At 54.0% G+C, this 23,054-nt stretch overlaps 2 protein-coding genes across 2 annotated transcripts; one reads left to right on the forward strand and one right to left on the reverse strand.

The window, feature by feature from the left end:
* The first annotated feature begins 1,163 nt into the window (after nt 1-1,163).
* LOC121063902 (urotensin-2 receptor-like) lies at nt 1,164-2,798 on the forward strand. Its single transcript, XM_040544834.1, has one exon. The coding sequence runs from the start codon at nt 1,619-1,621 to the stop codon at nt 2,723-2,725; it is 1,107 nt and encodes a 368-aa protein (XP_040400768.1). The 5' UTR covers nt 1,164-1,618; the 3' UTR covers nt 2,726-2,798.
* Nucleotides 2,799-4,886: 2,088 nt separating this feature from the next.
* LGALS1 (galectin 1) lies at nt 4,887-8,358 on the reverse strand. Its single transcript, XM_040544879.1, has 4 exons — nt 8,205-8,358; nt 6,937-7,016; nt 5,465-5,636; nt 4,887-5,088 (listed from the first exon to the last, which is right to left on the reverse strand). Exons 1-4 carry the CDS (start codon nt 8,211-8,213, stop codon nt 4,945-4,947), a joined length of 405 nt encoding a protein of 134 aa, XP_040400813.1. The 5' UTR covers nt 8,214-8,358; the 3' UTR covers nt 4,887-4,944.
* Nucleotides 8,359-23,054: the final 14,696 nt, after the last annotated feature.

Raw genomic sequence — 23,054 nt, forward strand, 5'->3', positions numbered from 1 at the left:
CTGCTGAAGTCACCTCCATCATTGCCATGTGTGCCATACTCCTGTGGCATGGTCATGTTGAAGCTGCTGCTGTTGCATGTAGCACATTGCTTGGGAGGTGCTTGGATCCTGCTGCAGCAAGGGCAGTTCTGCTGGGGTGCTTCCTTCTGTCTGCTGCTGAGATGTTGCTGCTGGAGGTAGGTGGAGGCATCTGACTCAGCCACAACAAAGCTAATACACTCACTGAGGATGCAAAAAAAGTGTATCTTGAGTGACCTAAAAACCCCTGCAGACTAGCAGTAGATCAGCAATGGCACATCTGTCTGCTTCCTGAGACAAATGTGGTTCGGATGTGGTTTATTCTTAAAAAAAAATAAAATAAAATAAAATAAGAGTGGGGCAGTGCTGGGTGCGGAAGACTTTGGGGCACAGGTGTCATACAGTGATACTCCAGTAGAAGGCAATGGTGCTTAACACACTTCTGCTCCCTGCTCCGAGGGTAGGCAGGAGGGGAGGAGGGGGAAATCTCAGAGGAGGAGGATGGTCTTTGGGGAAAGGAAGGAAGTAGTGGGTCTAAAATACCGAGCCCTCTGAGCCTCTAGGAGCTTGATGGTGACTGAGGACAAGGGTAGAGCAGGGCCAGGTCATAGGCCATGGAGATGTCCTACCATCTGGTGGTCTGTGGGGGCCTTTGCTTGCAAAACTGGGGGTTAAATCCATTGTCTACACCTCAAGGGGTCCTGATGACGTTGGAAATGACTGGGGGGCAGGCCCTCTTGCCCTGGTTTAGCTAAGGGCCAGGGAGCACTGTAGCAATCTTTGCATTTTCAGTGCTGACCCTAGTTTCCCTTCTAAAGTCACAGCACAATTCTTTTGCCTCCTGCCAGACTGGGGAGGCTTATCTTTCAGTTATATCCTGCCTCAGAGGAGAAAAACTGGGCAAGGGGGAATGAGAAAAAGAAAGGGAGAAAAGAACAAGAAGGAAGAGAGAGCAGGAGGAAGGCACTGAGGAAGAAGGAGCGTGTCTGAAAGAAAGGAGGGAGCCATCACGGCTCCAGAGCTAGTGGCTAGCAGCCTGGTATGAATTGGGACTGCGATCACACTGGTGTGTGAAGTTGTGAGTCAGACACATTCCTGTGCAGTGGGCAAGGCGACTCTCCAGGGGTGGGTTAAGGGGGGTGGGTGGGTGTCACATCTCTCCAGCATCTGAGCTGAAAGAACAGAGGCTAGGGAGAAGGAGAAACCCACTTGTCCGTGGAGTCAGCTGTTTTTCTGCCGAGCAAACACTGGAGGAACAACAAGTGAGGAGCTGGTGAAGAGCACAGACCTTTCCTCCTGGCTGACAGCGGTTACTTTGCACCTGTCAGCCTTGAAGGGGAGGGTGGTGTCCCTTCCTCAGCCTTTATTTGACGAAAACCGCTGGACGGAGCTTGTGATGGACAAGATCAGCAAAATGGACGAGATGGCTGGAGGTGAGGAATAGACTTCTCTGGAGCACCTTACGTCTGCTGAGCTCATGCCATTTATCCATTCCTGGGCTTCTCTTAAGAATATTTGTATCTCATACAGCAAGCAGGGAGGGCAGAGAGAAGAACCAGGTCTCTCATAGCCTGATTGTTCTCCCACCCCAATCCCCAAGATGTCTTGTGACCCTGCCCTCATCAGTGTCAGGCCTGGAGAGGATCCTGAGAGTGGCGGCTTCTCGGAGGAAAGTGGCGGTGGGGGTGATGGCAGTAGTGTCCTGGGAGAGGACAGCCCGGTCACAGGGCCACTGGGCACAATGCTGCTGCTCATGTGCCTCATTGGGATGGTCGGGAACATCTACACGGTGCTGGTGGCCTCTGGCAGGGTGGCGGGCCGCTCAGCGGGCTCCCTGGGGGTCTACGTGATCAACCTTGCCCTGGCCGACCTCCTGTACCTCTCCACCATCCCCTTCGTGGTCTGCACCTACTTTGCCCATGACTGGTTCTTCGGGGACGCGGGCTGTAGGATTTTGCTCAGCCTGGACCTCCTTACCATGCATGCCAGCATCTTTCTTCTGACTGCCATGAGCCTGGAGAGGTACTGGGCAGTGACCAGGCCGCTGCGGGCCAGGCGGGCCGGCAACGCTTACCGCAAGTTGGCCAGCGCCATCCTCTGGCTCCTTGCGCTCCTGCTTACAGCTCCCATGATGGCGATGACCCAACTGCGGGAGGGGGATGGCCCCCACAAGCGCATCTGCGTCCCCACCTGGACACCGGCAGCCTTCCGTCTCTACCTGACAGTGCTCTTCGCCACCAGCATCCTGGTGCCTGGCATGGTGCTGGGCATCGTCTACACCCGCCTGGCCCGGGCGTACCGCTCCTCCGCCTGGCCCTTGGGGCTGCCAGCGGCTGGCCAGGCTCCCACCCGGCGTCTCTCCTCCAGGATCTCTGCCATCGTGGTGGCCTACTGGGCCTGCTTCCTCCCCTTCTGGGGCTGGCAGCTGGCTGGGCTGTACTGGGGTGAGGGCATGGGCATTGGCCCCACTGCCCAGGCCTACCTCAACTTTGGTGTCACCTGCCTGGCCTATGGCAACAGCTGCGTTAACCCCTTCCTCTACACCCTGCTGGCCAGCAGCTACCGCCGGCACCCTGGCCGCAGCGGGTCAGGGGTGGCATGGCCCCAGGCACCCTCCCTGGATGTCACAGGAGGCCACAGCATCCCTGTGGCTTCTGGGGAAATGTTGGGGTCCATGGGGGAAAGTGTGGGAAGCCCCAGACCTTGAGCAGTTCCCTGGGAGGGGGGGTATCTCCCAGACTTTTGTGAGTGTTGAGACATGAAATAAAAGTTTACTTTCTTCTGTGCTGGCTTGTGGTGTTTTCCATCCTTGTCATCAACCTGGTGCATTCCCCTTCATGCCTTGCACTTTGTGAGGCTGCTCGAGGATGCTCATCCCCTGGCATGTGTGAGGAGTCAGTCCCAACTCTGATCCTCCGGCCCTCACGTGCTGGCCTCCGCCTTGTGCAAGGCCAGGGAGTAGGCGGAAGGGAGCAGTCAGCCTCTGTATGTCTAAATTATACCACCAAGGAACTCTCACCACCCTCACCTCCTCGCTGGCAACGGACAGAGCCATAACAAAACAGGGACAACAGTGACTCACAGATTTCACAGGACCAGTGAGTCACTTCGAGAAGCAGGCACACTAGTGGGAGACCTGATTAAAGTGCATCCTCTGGCTTGTGGTGAAACTCTCATTCAGCTTTTTTCTCCACCCACCCTCACCGAAATCTTTGAAGAGTCTTTCTGAAAAATGACTCCCAAGTACAGTTTGGAGACATTGTGGGATGTGTGAGATTGCCCTGCAGTACAGCTCAGGGAGGAGAGCATGTCTGTGTAGCTTTCAAGGTCAGTCCAGCAAAGGAAGCTACAAGGAGAGAGCTTCTCTGTGTGTCCTTCATCATAGTTTATGAAAGGGCCTGTCACCAGCACTGTGTCCCTACTGTGGTCAAGGAGATCCCCAACCCTCTGTCCTACTGAATGTACCCCAGGCTGGGACAATGCCACTACATGAACTGGGCCAGGTCTCTTGCCTTGAGACCATCTAGCCCAGCATGGCTCACTTCCACACAGCTAAACTCTCTTCTCATCCGCAGAAAATTTGACCTCATCCATATCACCACACTGGAAGAGTACCCAGGCTACGCTGTCCCCCAACTGTGCACAGGGTGGCAATGCTAGATGCTGCGTTTCCTATTACAGATGTAGCCCTAAAGAACTGGATGCGATAGTCTGGAGCAACCTGGCTTTGAGTAACATGAGGTTCCAAGAGAGATCCAGCTGCAGAGTCTCAACCTGGTTTTACTCCCCAAATGTTCCTGCCTCCCATCCTAAAAACCCATCTCAAGCCCTTGTCTCCAACTTGCCTCTCTCCTCTTCCCCAGCCCCAATTCCTAGCAGCCAAGGCTCACTCTGCATGGGTACCTGAGACACAGGACCTGGCAGATCCTCATGAATTATGGAGCAAGAACGAGAGGTGCTACTGCCTTAGGAACAAGCTCCCGTGCACCAGCTGCTCTGTGACTGCCTAATGGGAGGAATCAGCCTGGCCAAGCCTGCAGGGCGCCCTTGCAGGACATCAAATTGTCTTTCACATTGCTTGTGGCCAGCCTGGAAGTGAGGACCCAAATATTGCGTGCTTCCACCCCAGCTCCACTAGGCACATCACTAGTCATTACTGCTAAATTAGCGTTAGGCTAAGAGAGCCCCCAAGGCAGCTGGTGGCTGATGCCTTGGGTAAGCCACAGCCCAGTGAGCAATATGCTGTAATATCAAGCACGCTTCATCTTCTTCTTCCCCTTCAGAGGCCAGCCTCAGATTAGACTGAGAAATGCCCAGGCTTATGTGGGCTAATATGTGAGTGAAGGGGTAACAGAAGTGTAGTGGAGGCATCCTCATCATCCCACACCCTAGCTGGGCTTTACTACCTCTCTAGCTCTTGTAGTATAAGAGGGCATTTGTGCTTATTCAGTAATTAGAGGGAAAGATTTGGATGAAGAGCCCACTGCAGGCTCTCCCCAGATCAGCAAGACATTCCTTTCCACTGCCCTTCCCATGCAGAAGAAAGACAAGGAGACAAGAATGCTTTCACAAGCAGGACCAGCTCCTCTAGAGGTCTGCAAGCCAGAGGGACCCTTTCCACTTTTCTCCGCCACGGTCACCTCTGGCCACACCATACTGTTTCCTACTCAGACTCCTCCTGACATTTTTACCTTGTCTTCCCAGGCTCTTGCCCCCACCAACCTCCTCTCCACCCATGACATCAAGGGCTAAGGCTATATTTAGTTAATCTCACCCACATGTGATATGCCAGCAAAGCAGGTTATACCACCCCAGGTCCCCCAGCTGACTAACCCCTGTAAGCTTGCAAAAATTAGTTTGAGACCGGGTAGACCAAAACATGTTTATTGATTGCTTTTTTGTATTTGAAACAGATGTGAGGGGAAGTTACTCCCAGCTGAGGGACTGCAGCGTGAAGTCCCCATGTGTATCAAAGTAATCAAAGACAGAAAGACCAAGCCGGTTGGGGAATGTGAACTGGTGGCCCGTCAGGTGGACAGTCACATCACTTGGGTTGATGCTGAAAGTGACCTGCAAAACAAAGGGAGAAGTCAGTGAAAGCTTCTGCCAAGATACTCTCAACCCTTCCCTGTTCCGCAGCATTGCTGCGCCAGCCTCTGCTCTGCAAGGTGAACATGCTCAGCAGCATAACCTGCTCTTCAGCAGCACCAGCATGCTTCTGGTGTCCCAGGTGATGCCTATTCCCTGCTCAGTTCAATAGAAACATCCCTTGGAGCTAGATGGAGCTTGCACATCTGATCCCCACCCATCACCACTGCTCAGAGCCCTGGATGGTGGCACTGGCCAAGCAGGAGAAGCCAGCCACCTCCCAGACAGCCCTGAGCTAGCCACTGCAGTTGGGTGCCCTGTGCCAAATGCCCTCCCTTCACCACATCCCAGGTCTCACCTCTGCGGGGGCTCCCTTCTGGAAAGGGAAGACCGTCTCCCTTTGCTCCGCACCCCACTCTTCCACTTTCTTTGAGTTGCACACGATGGTGTTCACATCGCCATGAGCATCAAAGCGGGGGTTGAAGTGAAGGCCCAGGTGGGTCGAGTCCTTCCCCAGATTCATCACAAAGCTGCAGGGAAAGGAGACAGACACCACAGTAGCACGTCACTCATTACCATGCCTGTCTCTGGGTCTGCTCCCTCAAGCCCGGAGGAGGGTGTCCAAGGAGAAATCCTTTAGGAAAGCTGTGCAGTTTTGCAAAAGAGGTGGTGCTGTCAATGCGAGATATTCTCCACTAAGCTTTTAACAGGAGAAAGATTCAGTGCTTAGCCCTGAACATGGAATTACTCTGCACCCAAACCAGCTCCCAAGGAGTCAGTTGCTTGTCCCAGCTTTCCTTCCAGCCTCAAACAGTTAGTTGGGGCTGCACCCTGCTTGACAGCCACTGCCTTCTCCCAACCCTGCAGGCAGCTGAAATAATTACCATCTCATTAGCTATCCCAGAGCATCTTGCAATGGCAGTGGGAGGAAACAGCTTCCCAGCCCAGTGTCCACCTTGCCTCCAGGCCTCCTACTGAAATGAGAAGTGAGGAGGCATATTGTTTGGCAAGAGAAAGCCCAGGAGGCTTCACTCCAATGGTATCAAACTTCAAAGGCGCTGGGAAGAGCTGGAACATGTTTCCTGGAACACCACTAGTGCTGGTACAGCAGCTATGGGCTCCACCATAGCTCCACCTTTGGGCTCACCAAAGGGCCCCACCAGCCACAGACCTGCAAGAGGGTTGGGGGCTGCTGCAGAGGCTTCCTTGATGGCCACAGCCATCCCTGCAGAGCTAGGAGCACTTCCCACTCTTAGCACACCTGCCCACTTACCATTGCTCCCCATTCCTTCCCCACCAGCACCCAGGAGGTGTCACCACTGGGTGGAAGCAGATTTCGACACCCTGATACCCTCACCACTCCTGGGACCTTGCAGCCTTTCCCTTTACACCATTAAGGGAGCTGTGGCTCCAAGCATCCATGGCACCAGAGCACCCAAGATCTCCCAGTTGCTTGGGATAGGATCTTCTGCCCAAGGCACAGTAACGGTGCCCTTGCTCCTAGGCCACCTTCATGCAAGGGAGAGGATGTTGTGGCTGTTGGGTTGGTCTCGAGACATATCTCAGTACAGATACAGCTTCAATTTCCTTCACCCTGTGCTAGAGAGGATGTGGTCATTGCCAGTTAGTGCAGCTGGGGCTTCACATCTGCTTTGGCTTAGCCCCTTGGCAGCAGAGCCATGTCTGCAAAGTACATTAGGCAATGACTCACTAGGAACTGCTGCTGTTGTTAACCCCTCTGAAAGCTGCTCCTCTCCCACCCAAGGGACAAGATTCCCTCAGCCCCCAGCAGCAGAAGCCAGCTCAGCACGGGGCTTTGGCACAGCTTACCTCTTGGCGTTGGGTGGAATCGTCCCCTTGACCGTGAGGCGCTGGCCAGGCTTGAGGCCCAAGTTGGTGCACACGGGTCCCTGGGGAAGGGGAAGGCAGAGACGTTAGCTCAGTACCTGCTGGCTCCCTTGCTGCGACTTGGCAGCTCTCCCCGCTGCCACACCAGGCGGTGCAGTGCTTTGGACTGCAGGAGAGACAGGGATGCTCCCTTCCCCCAGGGTGAGGCATATGGGACACCCTTGAGAAGTCACCCCAATCACATGGACCATGTGCCCGATTTCCCAACCTTCCTCTTGCTGCTTTCATCAACATATCTGTGTTTCGTGGCAGTAAAGAGAGTACCTGCAAGCTCCCATCACACCCACCCTGTCATGAACACACCCATGTGCCTTGTGGGTCTCATGACATCCCACAGAAGCCTGGCTGTGCAGGGATGGCCAGAAGTTTTGCTCCCCAGCTTCCAAGGGCTTTTTTTTTTTTTTTTTTCCAGGTTTAACATTTGCAAGAGCTTTTTCCTGCTCCATGCATGCACTTTTCCCTGCCTTCTGTAGGAGAAAGAAAACACCCTGGTACTCATTTCTTAATAGCACCAGAGGCAAGAACACAAGAATGCAAGAACACAAGAATACCAAGAGGTTTACCCCCACCCCAATTTCGTTTGCACTTGGGACACTCCCTGATTTTTTCCCCCTCTCTGCCTGATGAAAGAAATCAAAGTGCAAACACTCTTCTGATGTGAGTATCCCTCCAGCAGTCCTTGGTACTCACAGAACACTTCAGGAGAGCACATTTTCTTACGAGAAATAAGAATTGAGTGACTCATGAAAACTGCAGCCAGGAAGCAAGTGGCAAGGCTGCCCAGAAGAGGAGATGCTCAGAGAGCAATAAATCTTACTGCAGATGCTTCCCCAGAGCAGAACTGCTATAAAGCAGGTTACCCCAGCTTGGGAACCAACCTAACAAGGACCCTCACCACGTTCCTCCCTAGAGGGACCCTCAAGGGAAAAAACTCCGCTGCCAGAACAAGAAATAGCAGCCACCCTTCTGTAATAGATGCAGCAGAGATCCTGACTCCCCCCAGCAGCAGGCACCCAGCTCTAGCAGAGCCTCTGGCACAGGGAGAGATGAGCAGCTGGAGGAGGAATGTGCAAGCACCCTCCTGCCAAGCCAGTACCTTCCCCATCATCCTGCTCTATGAAGCAGCACCCCCCCAAAAAAAGCTGCCCCTGCAGCCCCGCTTCCTGCTCCCCATCGCTCCCGGCACTCACGCAAGACATGGTGCTGCTCTGCGGGCTGCTGCTCCTCTCCTCCAAGGTGCAAAAGTCCCAGGCAAGTAGCTCAAGGGCCCCACCCTGGCCTTTAAATAGATGGAGAGCTGAGTTGTGCCAGCCCTTTCCCCACCCGGCTCGCCAATCAGATGGAGGATGGAGAGGGAGGGGTTGGTTTTTGAGGAGGGAGGACCTGTCAGGCCCGGCTGCCTCCTCCCACCCTCACCCAGGCCCCTCTCCAGGATGCTAATCCCAACCCTTCCAAGCAGGCTGCCGGCTGCTCCAGGAGGAGATCCAGCCGCGTGTGGCCTCCAAGCCAATGGAAAATAGTTTTACAATGAGTGTTTTGCTCTCCAAGGTTTTTATCCCACATGGAAAATGGTCAGAGGGACTGAGACTTGGCGGGAAGGATCTGGGAGGCGGGCTGGGCTCTTCAGCTCCGCTTAAACTGGGAGCAGGAGAAATACCACTGGGGGTATACGCTGCCTCAGAAACTCTCTGCAGTCCAGGTGAAACCCCAGGAGCAGAGGACTGATGCTGGATCCAGGGTCTCCCAGCTGCACTATCAAGCCTTGCTGTCCCCCAGCTGCTGACCCAGCCCTTACCACCACCCCTTGTAGGTACTGAATCCAACGAAGGGACACCAGCCCCTATTCTGCAGAACCCCTAAGCACCCTCGAAACCATGTGTGTGTTTTTTTTCGTGGCTGTAGGGCACAGCAAACCTGGAGGAAGCCCTCTCAGAGGGGTGGAGAGGGATCATCCAAGAATGCTCAGTGTTCTTGTGCCGACTCTGGACACATCTAAGGGGCTGAGGAACAAGGGGATGGGGACAAAACGCTCCGTGATAATAAAACATAGGGTCTACATGTCTTTTAGCTGCCTCCACGTTCCCTTTGTGGCAAATATGACTCACCCCGAATGAAAAGATTCCTCTGGAAAAAGTTACCCAATTACTACATGGCTCAACTGTAATTATGCTGAAAGAGGAGGGGAAAAAAATCGGGCAGCGGGCCAGGCTTGTGGCTTAAAGCTTTCCTTGTCTTGCATATTTGTCTCTAAATCACAAGACGCTCTGCGATTTCCTCAAGAGGCCCAGAACAGAAACACACTGAAACACTTTCTTCTTCCCTTTCTGTGAGGCCCATCGGTTCCCCATCTGCTCAGGACGTGACAGTCCCCATCCCTCTTACCCCCATCAAGCACGACCCCAGAGGCTGTCGCTCTTGGGTACTTCTATTTGGTGCCATCAATGCCAGCAGAGGTAGCAGGGAGAAACTCCTACCTGCTGGAACTCAGGAGGGCAGGGAAAGGCTCTGGCATTTGGCCAGGTTGCTGACCCCTCCTGCTCCACAAGTGGATGGAGTGAAGGCCAAAATGGGTCTCCTTCCCCATCTCTGAGCCGTGGGTTTCTCCACCCTGACATGCCCGCTCCCTGCTCTGGAAAGGAGCCTCAGCGCTCAGCCTTGGAGCCTGACTCCTTCCATGGGGTGCGGGACAATGAGAAGTGCTCCATGCCAGCAGGAGAAAAGATAACTCTGCTGCAGAAGAGCCAGTTGCCTTCTGCTTGGGTTAGGCGTGTGATTAAACCAGGCCCTTTCAACTGCAAGATGTCGTGAGACCGAGCCTCTGTGAAGGACCCCAGACATCCCTTCCAAGTTGAAGAACTGCTGCTGGAGCCATGGTCTAGCAGGCTGCAAGGGCTGGATAAGAAGAGATTGTTCTTTTGTAAGAAATGGTGGACAGAGAAGGGAATTTTCTAGATACTTGCTCACTTAGGGCTGGAGATGGGAGAGGCCACTCAAGAGGTGAAGGATAGGTCCTGTGTTTCTGGCAGCCGTGCACCGCAACCCAGCCTTAGCAGTCACCAGCCCCTTGAGTCATGCATGTCCAGGGACCTTTCTCCAAAAGCTGCTGGGAAGATTAGAGAGCAGCTCCTGGATAACAGGTGACAACAAAGGAGGGAATATCACCTCAGAGGAGATGCTGGAAGGGTTGTTCACATCAAGGCGTTTCAGCCTTTAGACCTGAGTCTCCCTTGGGCAGCCCATGCTTGTCTGTTGGAAGACCAGGGCTCTCTGCTGGCTTTAGAGGAGCCCTGAACTAAATGCCTGACATTAGCACAACAGGAATATACCCTCTTGCAGTTTGGCACAGGCTCTACCAGCAGGAAAGGGGCCTATGGGGTGTCTGATTGCCTGTAGGGCTACCAGTGGGCTACCTGCACTGGCACAACACCGTGTTGTCCTTCCTACCACTCGGTTGGAGCGGTGATAGGTGACAAAACCCAAAGCTCCAGGATCCTTATGAGGATCCAAGCTCCTTACGAGGTACGGCTGAATTCAAGGAAGGTCCCTGCCACCCGTTCCACCACAGTGAAGATGCAAAGGTGCTTGCCCGTTATTTTTGGGAGAGAATTGGCACAGGAAGGGCCGCTGTGGGTTGAGAAAGGCAGAGCCAGGCTAGTTAGAGCTGGTAATCTTCACCTCCCATCACCTCAGTCCTTACCAGCGTGTGGCTGGTCAGCCACCAGGGGAATGGTTATCAGCACATTCAGTCTGCTAAGGATGGAGGCGAGGAAGATGAAGACAGGTCACAGCAGACCTTGATGGCACAGGATTGTCCTGCTCTGGGGGAACTCAGCGGTGGTGTGGGTCTCTTCTCCTCCAGCCTTCCAGCCAGGCTCTTCCTCACCAGGAGAGCTTTCCTGCACTGCACTGCAGACCCTTCCTTTTTATTACAGGGAGAGATGCTGATCTTTATCGGATCTTGGGAAGCAAAAGGTCATCTTTATCCAAGCCAAAAGGAGTGAGCTGACCTTATGCTGTTGCTGCGAACAGTGCCCTTGGCCACGCCAAGCTCTGGCCATAGAGAGCCACAGATATGGAGAAGGGAGCATTGCCTGTGGGATACTACTTCAGCAGCCCTTGAGCTCTGGTTAAGAGTGTGCGGCAAGTGGTATCTACAACTGCACCTGCTTTTTCCAGGCTGTGATGTTCCTGACAGCATGGGGCCAGGAGAAAGGAAGATGGGAGAGCCGCCTGCTGTGGCAGGGGCAGATCAAATTCATATCTACGTGAGCATGAGGCCAGAAATCATAGCAAAGGGAGACCTTGCCAAGCATGTCCTGTGTTAGGGGTTGGGCACCCCACTAAGGTCCTGACCCGGGGCACCTCCCCTGTGGCTCGTGCTTCAGAGGCAGCCTGGCTCCTGGAGCGACTCGCTGCCCTCTCGTTAGCCCTTTCCTTGCACAATGTCCCTGTCTCCTCGCTCCTCTTTGGAAAGCGCAAATTGCCCTTGCTGGTGAGAAATCTCAGACAATCCTCAAACAATTGCTGCTGCCTCTGGGGCCTGAGATCATCCTTTGATGCTGGCTGTGACCCCACCATTCCTGTAGAAGGAACCAGACCCCCGTCTGTTGCTGGGTTGCCCATGGTTTTCATCGTAGCTCTTCCCTCAGAGCCTCAGCTTGATGCCAAAAGCACCTGTGCTGAGCTCTCCATGCTGAGGTGGCACCGTTCCTTGAGCTTCCAGCTTCCCTCATGGCCATCCCCACCCTTCCTAACGTCCAGGCTGTAATTCAGCTTGGGCTGAAGTGGGAAACACGATTGCTAAAGGTGAGTTTCATCACTGCGGGTAGCTTTGATTGAAGGTCTGCCTTCTGGCCTTGCTGATAGGCATTGCTATGGATCAGCATACCTGGACGGATCCTGCGTGCTGAGGGCTGGAGTCCAGCTACTGCAAGCTAAGGGGTTGAGCCGACCTGCTGTGCATTGGGTTGAGCTGTTGGGTGGCTCTAACCAAGGTGGTTTGGCAGCTGCTGAAGAAATATCCTGGTCAGGCAAGCGTCTGAAGCAGAAGAAGGAAGATCTGCCCCCAAATCTGCTTATGAAGGAAGCAGTGATGGACTGAGCATCCTGAGTCATGACCTTGGAGAACTGGAGAAGGGCCTGGCCGAAAAGCCCGTGGACTACGTGAGCAAGGTCCACCTGTACACATCACTCCCCAGCTGGCAAGGGCCTGTTTAGGCAGCAATTACTCCCTCAGTGATTTATTTGCAACATCTTTCCACTGGGAGAGCATCTTTTTACCTGTTCATCCACTTTGTGTTACGTGAGCTGTGGTTTTTTGAATTCAGGATTAGGTGCACTAAACTCGGGTTTATTATCTCGCAGACTCCAAGCCTCACATCTTCAATGAGCCACAGCAGGATCTCTCAAGCTTTCCTGCTGAAATGTTTCCAACCACATTCAGTTTCCTGGAACGAGAGTTGCTTGTAAGGCTCCTGCTCTTGCTGACTCCGGAATCTCTGCTTTCATTAAATCAGTATGGAAATATGTTCCCCGGTGGTGAAGATAATTCCACAAACGTTATCAAAGGGTACCTGGGCATGGTGATTTATCTGGGAGAGCCTGAAATTACAGCTTGGGGAAGCGGGGATGAGTTCTGCTCACGCTAATGACATCGGGATGTGTTGGACGCACCTCAAAGCGCGGCCGGGGAGTTTCCCAAATCGGTGCTCCCCACCTACACCCCCACACCTCCACCATGAGGAGCTCACATCGGGCTCCATCTCACCTCCGGGGGATGAACCCCCTCGGGGCACAGCCCGGTTTGTGCAGCTGGTCTCCTGGCTGGGGTGGGCTCCCCGTGGCTGCAGGATGGGCTCAGCATCCTGGCCGGGTGCTGGGCTGCGGATGGGCAGCACGGATCACCCCATGCCAGCCCACGGAGATCATTGTCCCGAGCCATTTGAGTGCTTTCCTAGCATGCAAGTACAGTGAGAAGCCACTGACGGTGCTAGAAATAGTGATGGTACAGCAAAAAAAAACCCAAGCCTTCGATTAACTCAGGCATGAAGGAGCCTGACTCCACGGAAGTGGTGGAGTTAGCAGATCTTTAAAGCCAGCAACACGGTGACTGGTTGTGGAGGCTTCGTGCCACTTGCATTTTGGTTTAGGGGCACTTGGCGCAGGGCGGCAAGTAAAAGCAAAGCAATGCAAGCAAAGGTGGCCGGGTGCTTTAGGAAAGGACCTCTTTGTTTTGGACACAGGGATGTTGCTGGCAGTGACACAGCCTGGCCCAGGTGGTTGTTGTACGTAGAGGGATTCCCTCAGCTGCAAACGCAGGTGGAGAAGCCTTGCGTCATGTAGGGCAGCAGCTGCTGAACCAGACTGGCACTGCAGTGCAGGGAGGGCCGGGAGATAAGCAGGAGGAGATATGAGCTCTCCTGCAGGCAAAGTATGGTTAGGGACCTCGTCCAACTCTGCCACGCACTTTGAAACTGATAATTTGCTTTTGAAAAGAAATGGGAAATTGAATTCGGGCCGGTGCATTGAATTTCCATTTTTCTTTAAATAAATACAGTTAAAGAAGCAGAAAGATAAAAAAGTAGAAGTGTTGGGGTGCAGCATGCGCTGTTCAGGCTGTGCAGGCACTGCAGGCAAGCCCTCAAACCTGGACTTTAAGAAATGACGTGTTTCGAAAGCAGACCTACAAGCTCAGCAGACACTGACTCTAGAGGGGAAAGGATTGCCACCGCTTGGCTGGATGTTGGCTAATGCCACCCAGAGGGCCGGCAACACCAGCCCGTTGCAAGCACTGCAGGAGAAAAAGGCAATATTTTGCTAAAATATGACCCCGTGCTTTAGGTAAGGAGTATTCCTGGGCTAATGGTTGGCACTGGGAGTGCAAGGGAAAGAAAATGCAACTCCCCGCTTGCTGCTGGAGGCTCGGGTATGTTGTTACTGACATGCAGGAGAGCTGCAGGCTACGGACCAGCTGTGATCACTGTCTCCGCACTGCTGTAATACCCAAACCAGCATCCTTGCAGTAGCAAAGAAACCTGCCATTTATTAAGCCTATTTCAAGCCTAGAAACTACCCACTGAGGCATATTACCCGTCTCGGATTGCTGTCTGCTAAAGCGACTTTTGAGACATGCCAGGCAGAGGTTTGTTTGCTGTGTTTAATATGCAGATTGCAAGTGAGTGCTGTGCTCGAACATGTCGGGGCAGCCCAGGTGCTGGTTTCAGCTCTCCCAAGAGCCAGGGCTCTGGAGCAGTGTGCTTGTGGAATAAATGCACGTTTCTCCTGCAACACCCTGGAGACCGAAACTCAGCCACTTGCTGTTTTTCAGCAAGTGATGTGCGTAAAAACGAGTCTGCAATGATGGCCCCGAAGAAAGGGGTTCCCTTGAATAGTTTTTTTTAGGAGCTGCTGGAAGAGGAGGATGTTTCGGCAGGGCTGGGCTCCTTCCCTTCCCCGAGGTGTGGCAGGCGGACCAGACGTGCTGCTCGGGGAGAGAAAGTGCAGGGTGCTCGGCTCCGATGCTATCGCGGCTTGGAGGCAGCGGGAGGTGCTGGGGTGCGTCATCCCCTGCCATGCTGCTGGCTCCAGCCCCCTCGCAAGGGGACCCAGGTGCAGAACTGGGCTCCTCAGCCTCCATCCATCGCATTTTTCTGGAAGGAAGCCCGGCTCTCATCCCAGCACGGCTGGGAGGCTTGGGAGAAGGGAGGGAAGCATGTTGATGCACTTAGCACCGAAGCAAACAGCACAGCATAACTGTATGGGATCCTTAGTGTTCTTGTTACGATAGACATCAAGAATGAGCATTGACACACTCCTGAGTTGGCTGGGGTGCAGACCTTGACGTGCCAACTGACTGCCTGGCCATATGCATGGACCTCAGGGCTTGCCTGTGTGACAACCTCCAGGATTTTACTAAGCACTGATGGCCCAGAGGCTACTGTTTGAATGACGTTTTGATAGGGAGCAGGGTCACAGCTGGGACGGGGGGAAGGTTAGACATAATATCCACTTCTGCTTGGTCTCCTCACAGCAGGAGGCTGGGGGAAGAGGGGAGGAAGCTGATCTGCAGCACCCATGTGCCAGTGATTTGGTGGCAAGTGCTGCTCGCAGCACGACGCCCGCTCTTCTCTCCCAGTGTAGAAGGTCTGCAAACAGCCCGGCTGTTCTGGATGAGCCCTGTAGGAAGAATTAGGGAGGTTCTCCTGGCCTCTGCGCTCATGTAATGAGGGGGGCTCAAGCTGCAATATAATGCTCTTCCTCCCCTGCGAGGAGTACTGTGGGTGCAGAGGTGGGGTTGGAGCAGTGTGAGCTCCCTGCTGGGCTTCTGCTCCCAGCCCCAAGGGAAGGCTACCTCCTCTGAGCTCAGTTTTGGTGGAAAGATGCTGCTCTGTATCCCCCGGGGGCATGTGGGGTGGTCCAGAAAGCACACACACACACCCCACACACCCCTGGGTGAAAGCCAAGGCTGGTGTCTGTTTTGGAGAAGAGCTATTGGGGAGGGAGGTCTATGGGCAAGCAGGCTCTGTCTGTGAATTTCCTAGAGAGAAACATGCAGGGAGAAACAGCTCCAGACCCCGCAGTGCACCCCTTCCTAACAATAGCATTGTCAGCAAGGATGGGTGCTGTGTGCCAGGGTTCCCCGAGGCCCTCGGGGACCGGACAGGCCGCTGACGAGACGCAGGGAGAAATGCCATTGTGACAGCGCGCCCTGCGCGGAAACAAAGGTGTTTATCTCGCTTTGTGGCAGGCTGTTTATTTGGGGTAAAGAGGAGGAAAAGCAGCAGAGAGCAGATGGGCCGCCCTCCACACGGGGCCTTATTCAGACATCCTTGGTGTCCCAGCCCCTCTGGCGGGGGGGCATGGAGGCAACAGGGCGAGGCTGCTCCCTGGCCGGCTCGATGGGCCACACCGTCCCTCACGGACGAGCTCGACACACCAGGCAGGAAACCTCCAAGGAGGGCCACCAAGGGTGGTGGCAGCCCTGTCCCTGCTGCCCAGACCCCCAGGGGCTGATACTCTTCCCCAGATCCCTGGGGCAGATCACGAGGGATCTGGAGGGATCTGGTCTCACTGGGCCCCAACCTTCATCTCTTCTTGTGTCTGCAATGTCTGTCAGACCGAGGCTTCCTGAAAACCACCTCCTCAGGTTCTCAGACCAGCCAGGGAAGCCCTGCGAGCTTCTAATAGCCCAGACTGAGATAATCTTTAGGTGCTGCAAGCTGTTAGAGGACCGGCGTTGCAAAATACCCACCTCGAGTACCTTTCATGAAAGCCTGAGGGCTCAGGCAGGCCTGAGACGGGGGTTTTGTGGAGGAGGATTTTGTGGCATAAACGACAGCTCCAGAATTACAGGAGGGAGCGGCAAAGGAGCAAGAGGGCATGGGGAGAGGAGCCTTTCTTGATTTGGAGGATCTCTTTTGGGATAAACCAACCTCTTGCTCCTGGTCTCTGCATGCATTGAAGCCTGAGCATTAAACCAAGGCCAGCAGGCTGTGACGCTCTCGAGGACTGGCCCTGGATGCTGACCAGCTCCCTGCGGAGTCACCGTTCCCACTTTGGGAAACCAGAGCTCCAGCCACGTTTACTGCAGGGTGGGAGGATGAAAACGGCTCTGGACAGGAGGGGATCCCTGCCCAACAGCTTGCAGCTGGGCCAGAAAGCACTGCAGCAACACAGCTCCCCGCTAACACCAAAGTTTGACCTCCCCTGGTCCCTGGAAGCGCTGCGAGAAGGTCAGGATGCTTCTCAGCTCAGCTGGGGGATGGATGGATGTTGTACCCCTCAGAATGAAACCGAGATGCTTGGGTCAGCGCTGCTGTCCCCAGAAGCAGAAGCTGGTGAGGATGCCAGCACCTCATGTGCCCAGGAAGGTGGCTGCTAGCTCAGAGTGATACCGCCTGCGGGGAAATGGGATGCTTTCTGAAAAAAGGCAGGCTTTCCGAAAAATAAAGCAGGCTTTCCAAAAAAAAAAAAAGAAAAGCAGACTAAGCAGACTTTCTGCAAGCAGTGTGCTGGGCAGGGGTGAGATCTGCCAGTGATGGGGTGGCCTGGTTTGCTGGGCCAACACGCACTAACCCTTTTCAGAGCAGGAAGGGGTTTGGGGGGTCTTGCAAATGGCCCACAAAGGGTTGCTTTCTCATTTTTTTGACCTGCAGAGGTCTGCAAAAGGCAGAGCAATGTCCCTGTGGGCTTGCAGGGCCCCCCTGTGCTCCATGTGCCTGGGGAAGGGCGTCTCAGACCAGCCCCATGGCAGGCAGGAGCTGCCCACAAGCCGATGCTTGCGGTGCCAGGGAGGGATGAATCCCAGGGGAAGGTGAAAAGCAGGGCTTGCTCTATGGTTAATAGCCAAGCTTATATATGTATATATACACATGTATATATGGATGTATATATATATACATCCATATATATATGTGTGTATATATATATATAAAGAGTATCTTGTCTTTAGAAACATTCCCATAAAGTTAAATATATATATATATATATTTAACTTTATGGGAATGTTTCTAAAGACAAGATACTCTTTGATCCCTCCAAGAGGCTGAAATGGGAAATGCACTGCTTTGCCTTTTTTTTTTTTTTTTTTTTTTTTTTTTTTTTTTTTTTTTAATATACAACGTCTTTCAGCCTTTTGGGCTTTGTGCTGCTGGGAACACCACGACTCCCAGCAAGAAACATCCCCCAGCGCCGTAACACCACGGATCGGGCCCCGGCAGCCAGAGCAGAGCTGATGGGGGACGCAGGCCGAGGTGAGGCCCCGCTAAGAGCAACGGGAGGCAGGGCAGCAGATGCCAGCCGCTGCAGGCAGCCGCAGCCGGAGCTGATTAAGTGCACACAAAGGGCAGCCGTGACTTGGAGGCAGCCCGCGGGGCCGCCGGCTGCATCGCGCGATGCTTTCTCCCCGGGATGCAGCCCCGCTGGCCACCGGCCCTCCTGAGCTGAGAAACTTGGGCGAGCGAGCCCCTGCCAAACGGAGCTGGGAGGGAGCAGCAGCTGGGGGCCCCGCTGTGCTGACAAGGGCCAGTGAGAGAAGCCGGCCCCCGAGAAGCAGCCGAAATTCAGCATGCCTCTCACCGAGCCTTGGGGTGATGCGGAAATAATGGAGCGTTTTGCAGGCAGCACCGGCTTGGGCTGGGTGTGCAGAGCCACGGAGCAATTCTGACGTGCGACCTGACAGACAGACAGACAGGAGGCTCAGGCAACAGGGAGAGTGAGGTCTGCTGGAAAGCAATTTCAAGAGGCATAACTTCTTTCTATTCAATTTCATTTATTTTGCCTCTTGCCGTGCCCAACACCGAGGCCTCTGTTAAAGGACAGGGGAAGAGTGGTGACTGGCAGCATGGATGGTGGCAGGGGTTCACAGCTTACCCTCCATGTGTACAAGGAAATGACAGGCAGCAGAGTTACAATAGAAAGACAGGGAAGAGATAATTTGACAGGAATATCATGAAATCGATGAGAATTTCACCCCAGAAAGCCTAATGGGAACACAAGCCAGAAGTTATCCTCTACTCCTAGATTTATTTTCAGCATAGGGAACAATGGCCTGGGAGATGGGAGAATGAAAGCCCTAGACAGACGGCTTGCTTGTGATGTCTGATTTACTTACTGCACCTGGCACAGCATCAAGAGACAAGGAACAGACAAGGATCCTCAACAGGAGTTGGGCATCCTCAACAGGCCAAACAGGAGGTAAACGCAGCGTGGCATTGCTCCACGACACAAGCCCTTTCACCCCAGAAACCTCTGAGGGAAGGCAACGAAAGAGACTGCCTGTGGTGGATTACAAGGCAGTGAGCACCAGGAAGCTCAGCCTAAACCCCCCGAGGGAGCTGTAGGACCTGCCCATCCCACGGGACGTGCCAGTCTCCGTGTGACCCAGGCCGTGCAGGCAGGCAGTTGTGCCGGCGTGCCGAACGGGAGCGTGGTGCCATCCTTCACATTTCCACCTCCAAAATTTGGTGAGCGCACGAACAGGGGCTGGCACGGCTCCACGCCGCTTCTGGGCTCTGCTCAACGGCGGCTGAATCAGCAACCTCAACGCATTAGGGCCGAAGGATGCTAAGTCAGGAACACCTCTGCTTCGTGGAGAAAGGGCACCTGGCCAGGACCACAGCCGACGTGGTTATAGCAGGGGGGATTCTCTAAGACTCCCTAACTTGTACAACAGCGGAGAGCACCTTGAGGAAACAGCAAGCAGCACCCGACTTGCTTCGGGTGACTAAATCACAGCCACCGGGCAGGACAACTCGGATGGTCGCAGACCAGGCAATCCAGGGCTGTTCCCTGCATCACCTCCCTTTTTTCCACGCTCAGGCCTTACGGAGCTGCCTGTGCTTGGCTGCGGTGGTTCACTGAAGCTACAAAGGCTGATAAAACTCTCTAAACTGGGGAGGTTATTAATGGCTTTTAATTGTTCTCAACTGGTTCGGCGTCTCACAGGGGTTGCATGGAGAGCCGAGCTAGCTTGTCGACCAGGAGCACTTCCAATACATCATCTGTGCACAATTCCCAGCCAGGCCTGACAGTACAGCAGCAGTTCCTGTACGTGCAAAGCTGTGCAAGTTGCAGACTGGGTGAGTTTGCTGGGGTCAGAGTCTACACTGTGAAAGGAAAGGCAATAAGGAAGGAACGTACGACGACACGGGGACAGCAGTGAGGCACCCAGACGCCTACAACACCTTGTGTAGGGAGTGAGGAGAGACAACCTGTGCAGCAGAGGAGGCTCCTTACACACTGTGCTGCTGGAGGAAGAGCACACGCTGGCTGCTGCCTCTCGGGGCAGGCAGTAACAGGCTGCTGCTCCTCGCCTCCTCCTCCCTGCGCCCCGTGCTGCAGGACAGGGTGGTGCCTGAGGTGCCTGCCCTGGCAAAGGGGGAGCCTCGCATCAGGTTGGACGAGTACCGAGCGAGTTCCTTGGATCATGAGCCTGTCTTGGCTCCAGAGGAACTTTCCCATGAAAAAAAAAAAAAAAAAAACAAAACAAACAACAAAAAAAAAACTCCTCGATCCTGCCAGTCCCAACACCTTCCAGATCCTTCCCTTTCTCCTAGCAGGTCATGTGGCTGAACGCTACCAACATCCCAGCCGAGGCGATTATTAGTTGCTCATATTACAGGCATCTGCTCGCTGATTAATATCTTTAGACCCGTATCTTCCTGCAGCGTTTGTCGTTCGACCAACCTGATAAGCTTCTATGATGAAATGACTGACATGGTAGATGAGGGGAAAGCACGGATATTGCCTGCCTGGACTTCAGTAATTCCCTTTGATATTGTCTCTCCTAAGATCCTTATAGAGGAGCAGTTAAAGTACAGGCTGGATGAATAGACAGCGAGGTGGATCAAAGACTGGTTGAACAGACAAGTCCCGAGGGTGGTGATCGGTGGCAAGAAGTCTAGCTGGAGGCCGGTAACGAGTGCTGTACCCCAGGGGTCAGTACGGGCGCCCCAGTCCTGTTTTACCTCATCGTTAGTCATCTGCGTGATGGAGCAGAATGCTTCCTCAGCAAAATGACACAAAACCGGGAGGAGCAGCCGCCACAGCAGCGGGTTGTGCTGCCATCCAGAGGAACCTCGGCGAGCTGGAGAAACGGGCTGACAGGAACCCCGTCAAGTTCGACACGGGGAAATGCAAAGTGCTGCACGCGGGCAGGCACAACCATATTTTACCAAAAATGGGTATTGGTGTCCTGGGTTGCATTAGGAGGAGTTACCGGCAGGTCAAGGGAAGAAAGCCTTCCGCTCTTATTTTTTCAGTGGTGTCCAGTGCAAGGGTAAAAGAGGCAGTGGGCACAAGCTGGAACATGGGAGGCTCCTTCTGACCACCAGGCAGCACTTCTTCACTGGGTGGGTAACAGGGCTCCGGCACAGGCTGCCCAGAGAGGTCGGGGACTCTTCCTGCTTGGAGATCTCCAAAAGCCACCCGGACGTGGTCCTGGGCAGCCTGCTCTGGGTGGCTGGAGCAGGGGGCCTCCGGAGGTCCCAGGAGGTCCTACCGACCCCAGGAAAACAGGAGCACGATGAGGAACGTTTCAAACTAGGGGACACCAGGCTGCCAAAGCCTTGGTGCCCTAGAAGTCAGGCTGGTGAGAGCTGCCCAGCCAGAGGTCCCAAAGCAGTAGAGGAAAGGAGCAGACAGCCACGGAGGAGCACACAGGGATTGCTTCCAGGTTACCTGCCTTCAAATCACGTATGCTGCATCCCTTGCCTCTCCCCGGGCCTTGCCCAGGGCAGGCGATGCTCTGCGGGTTGCTGCTAACACCACCAGCCAGGGGTTGCCACAGTAACAGCACTTACACATGGATGCTGGGCTCCTTGGATAACTGAACGGCTGCCACGCGCCTTGCAGGGGTGCTGTCTTTATTGCACAGCGGGCAAGGATGCTGCAGCTTTCAGGAGAGAAGATAAAAGCTGTTCTCTACGCCAAAACAAGCTCCCCCATCCGTTCCACCCTCCCATGCGCTTCCACAGCCCTGTTCTCCCTGGCAACTGCACCGTTTCTCTAAGCACTCAGCCCAAGAAGTAAAACTGCTTCAGATGACTAAATCAGCCTACCTAGGCAGAAGCCATCGCTTATTTCAGTTTAAACGACAGACGTGATCCCCCCGGGAATCCTAGATGCCTCGGCACCAGAGGCTTTAACACAAGCTGAATGATACCTGAAGGGCTTGGATGGAGAGCTCACCACCCCTCAGGGACACCGGGAGGGGGTCTTCCAGTCTGTTTTCTAGGAAGGTCTGCTCATTCTCACCTTCGTGCAGGAGGATAGCGGAGGGAAGCCACAGAACAGCAGCCTGGCAGGTTTGGTGGATCGCTGTATTGCTGCTCTCAGCCCCACGCAGGGCTCAACAGAGCAGCCCAGTGGCTGGAGGCAGCACTGATCCCTCTGCTTCCGTCGTCGGGGAGAAGCAGCACGTAGAGGACTCCTTCCTGGTGGCCTCAGTGATGTGAGGCATCGAGGGTAGGCCAGGTAAAGCCTATTCTTCTGCTCCAAGCCCACCTCTGCTACACAGCAAAGCCCCCAGGGAGAGGTCCGTCAGATCAAAAGCACAGCCATGAGGGGTACTGGTCAGCCATCGTCTATTTGGGGAAAACATAGCTGGGAGCTGTTTTCAGCGGCAACAAGCTCGCCACTCAAGATCCCGAGAAAAGTCCGAAGTCAAGGGAGTGCCCAAACACAGGCTGCTGGGCTGTTAGGAACCAGTTAGCTACCGGATTCCCTCCTATCTCCTGGTGTACCAGCCTGGGAGTCCACAGCCTCCAAACCCATCTGCTGGTCCCGACAGCTGGCAAGGACAGAGAGAATGAGGAAGAGAGTACGAGAAGGATCAACCCTAGGAGCACCCTAGAAAAAAGGGGGGAACTCCAGGGGAAGTTCTTGCTGTGCACCTGTGTATATGCACCTATAAATAACTCAGCCTGGCTGTGGCCCGAGGGCTCAACAGCAATGCTCCGAGTTTGAATTTGGTACAAGTGAGCTCTGAAAAGTGATTTGGGGTCTGGGTATCCATCCAATTAGGGAACTGGAGTTAGCAGACACATTAGATCTTGGGTCTGGCTCTGCTTTGTCATTCAAGAGGTGATGAGAGGCTCATTGAACAAGCACCATTCCTCTGGATATCAAATTAGAGATGCAGACACAAAACGGACAGATAGATGCGTACAAAGGGGACCAATTAAGACGACAGGCAGTCTTCAGAGAGCTCTTTGGATGTCGTTCTATTTTGGAGGGCTGTTCTCTAAGTCATTTTAGCTTAAACAACAGAAAAAAAAAAAGACATTCAACACGTGGGATTATCCTAGCACCAGTAAGCTGCATCTGGTTCCGCCACATGAGCTAACACGGCAGTAACTGACACTGAGGGTGTTTATTCATCTCAACAGCTGATCTTTCAAGCAAGACATGAGAAGCTTGTATACCAGCAACAGCCGTTGAAGAGGTTTAACAAAGGGAAGGATTTGGTTCCCTTATGAGGGACTTCAAATGCAGTCTTACACCCAGATACCCAGGCCATTCTCATCCTGGTGGGACTACAG

This window comes from Cygnus olor, chromosome 1, assembly GCF_009769625.2.
Source record: "Cygnus olor isolate bCygOlo1 chromosome 1, bCygOlo1.pri.v2, whole genome shotgun sequence".
In the NCBI taxonomy this organism is placed as follows: domain Eukaryota; kingdom Metazoa; phylum Chordata; class Aves; order Anseriformes; family Anatidae; genus Cygnus; species Cygnus olor.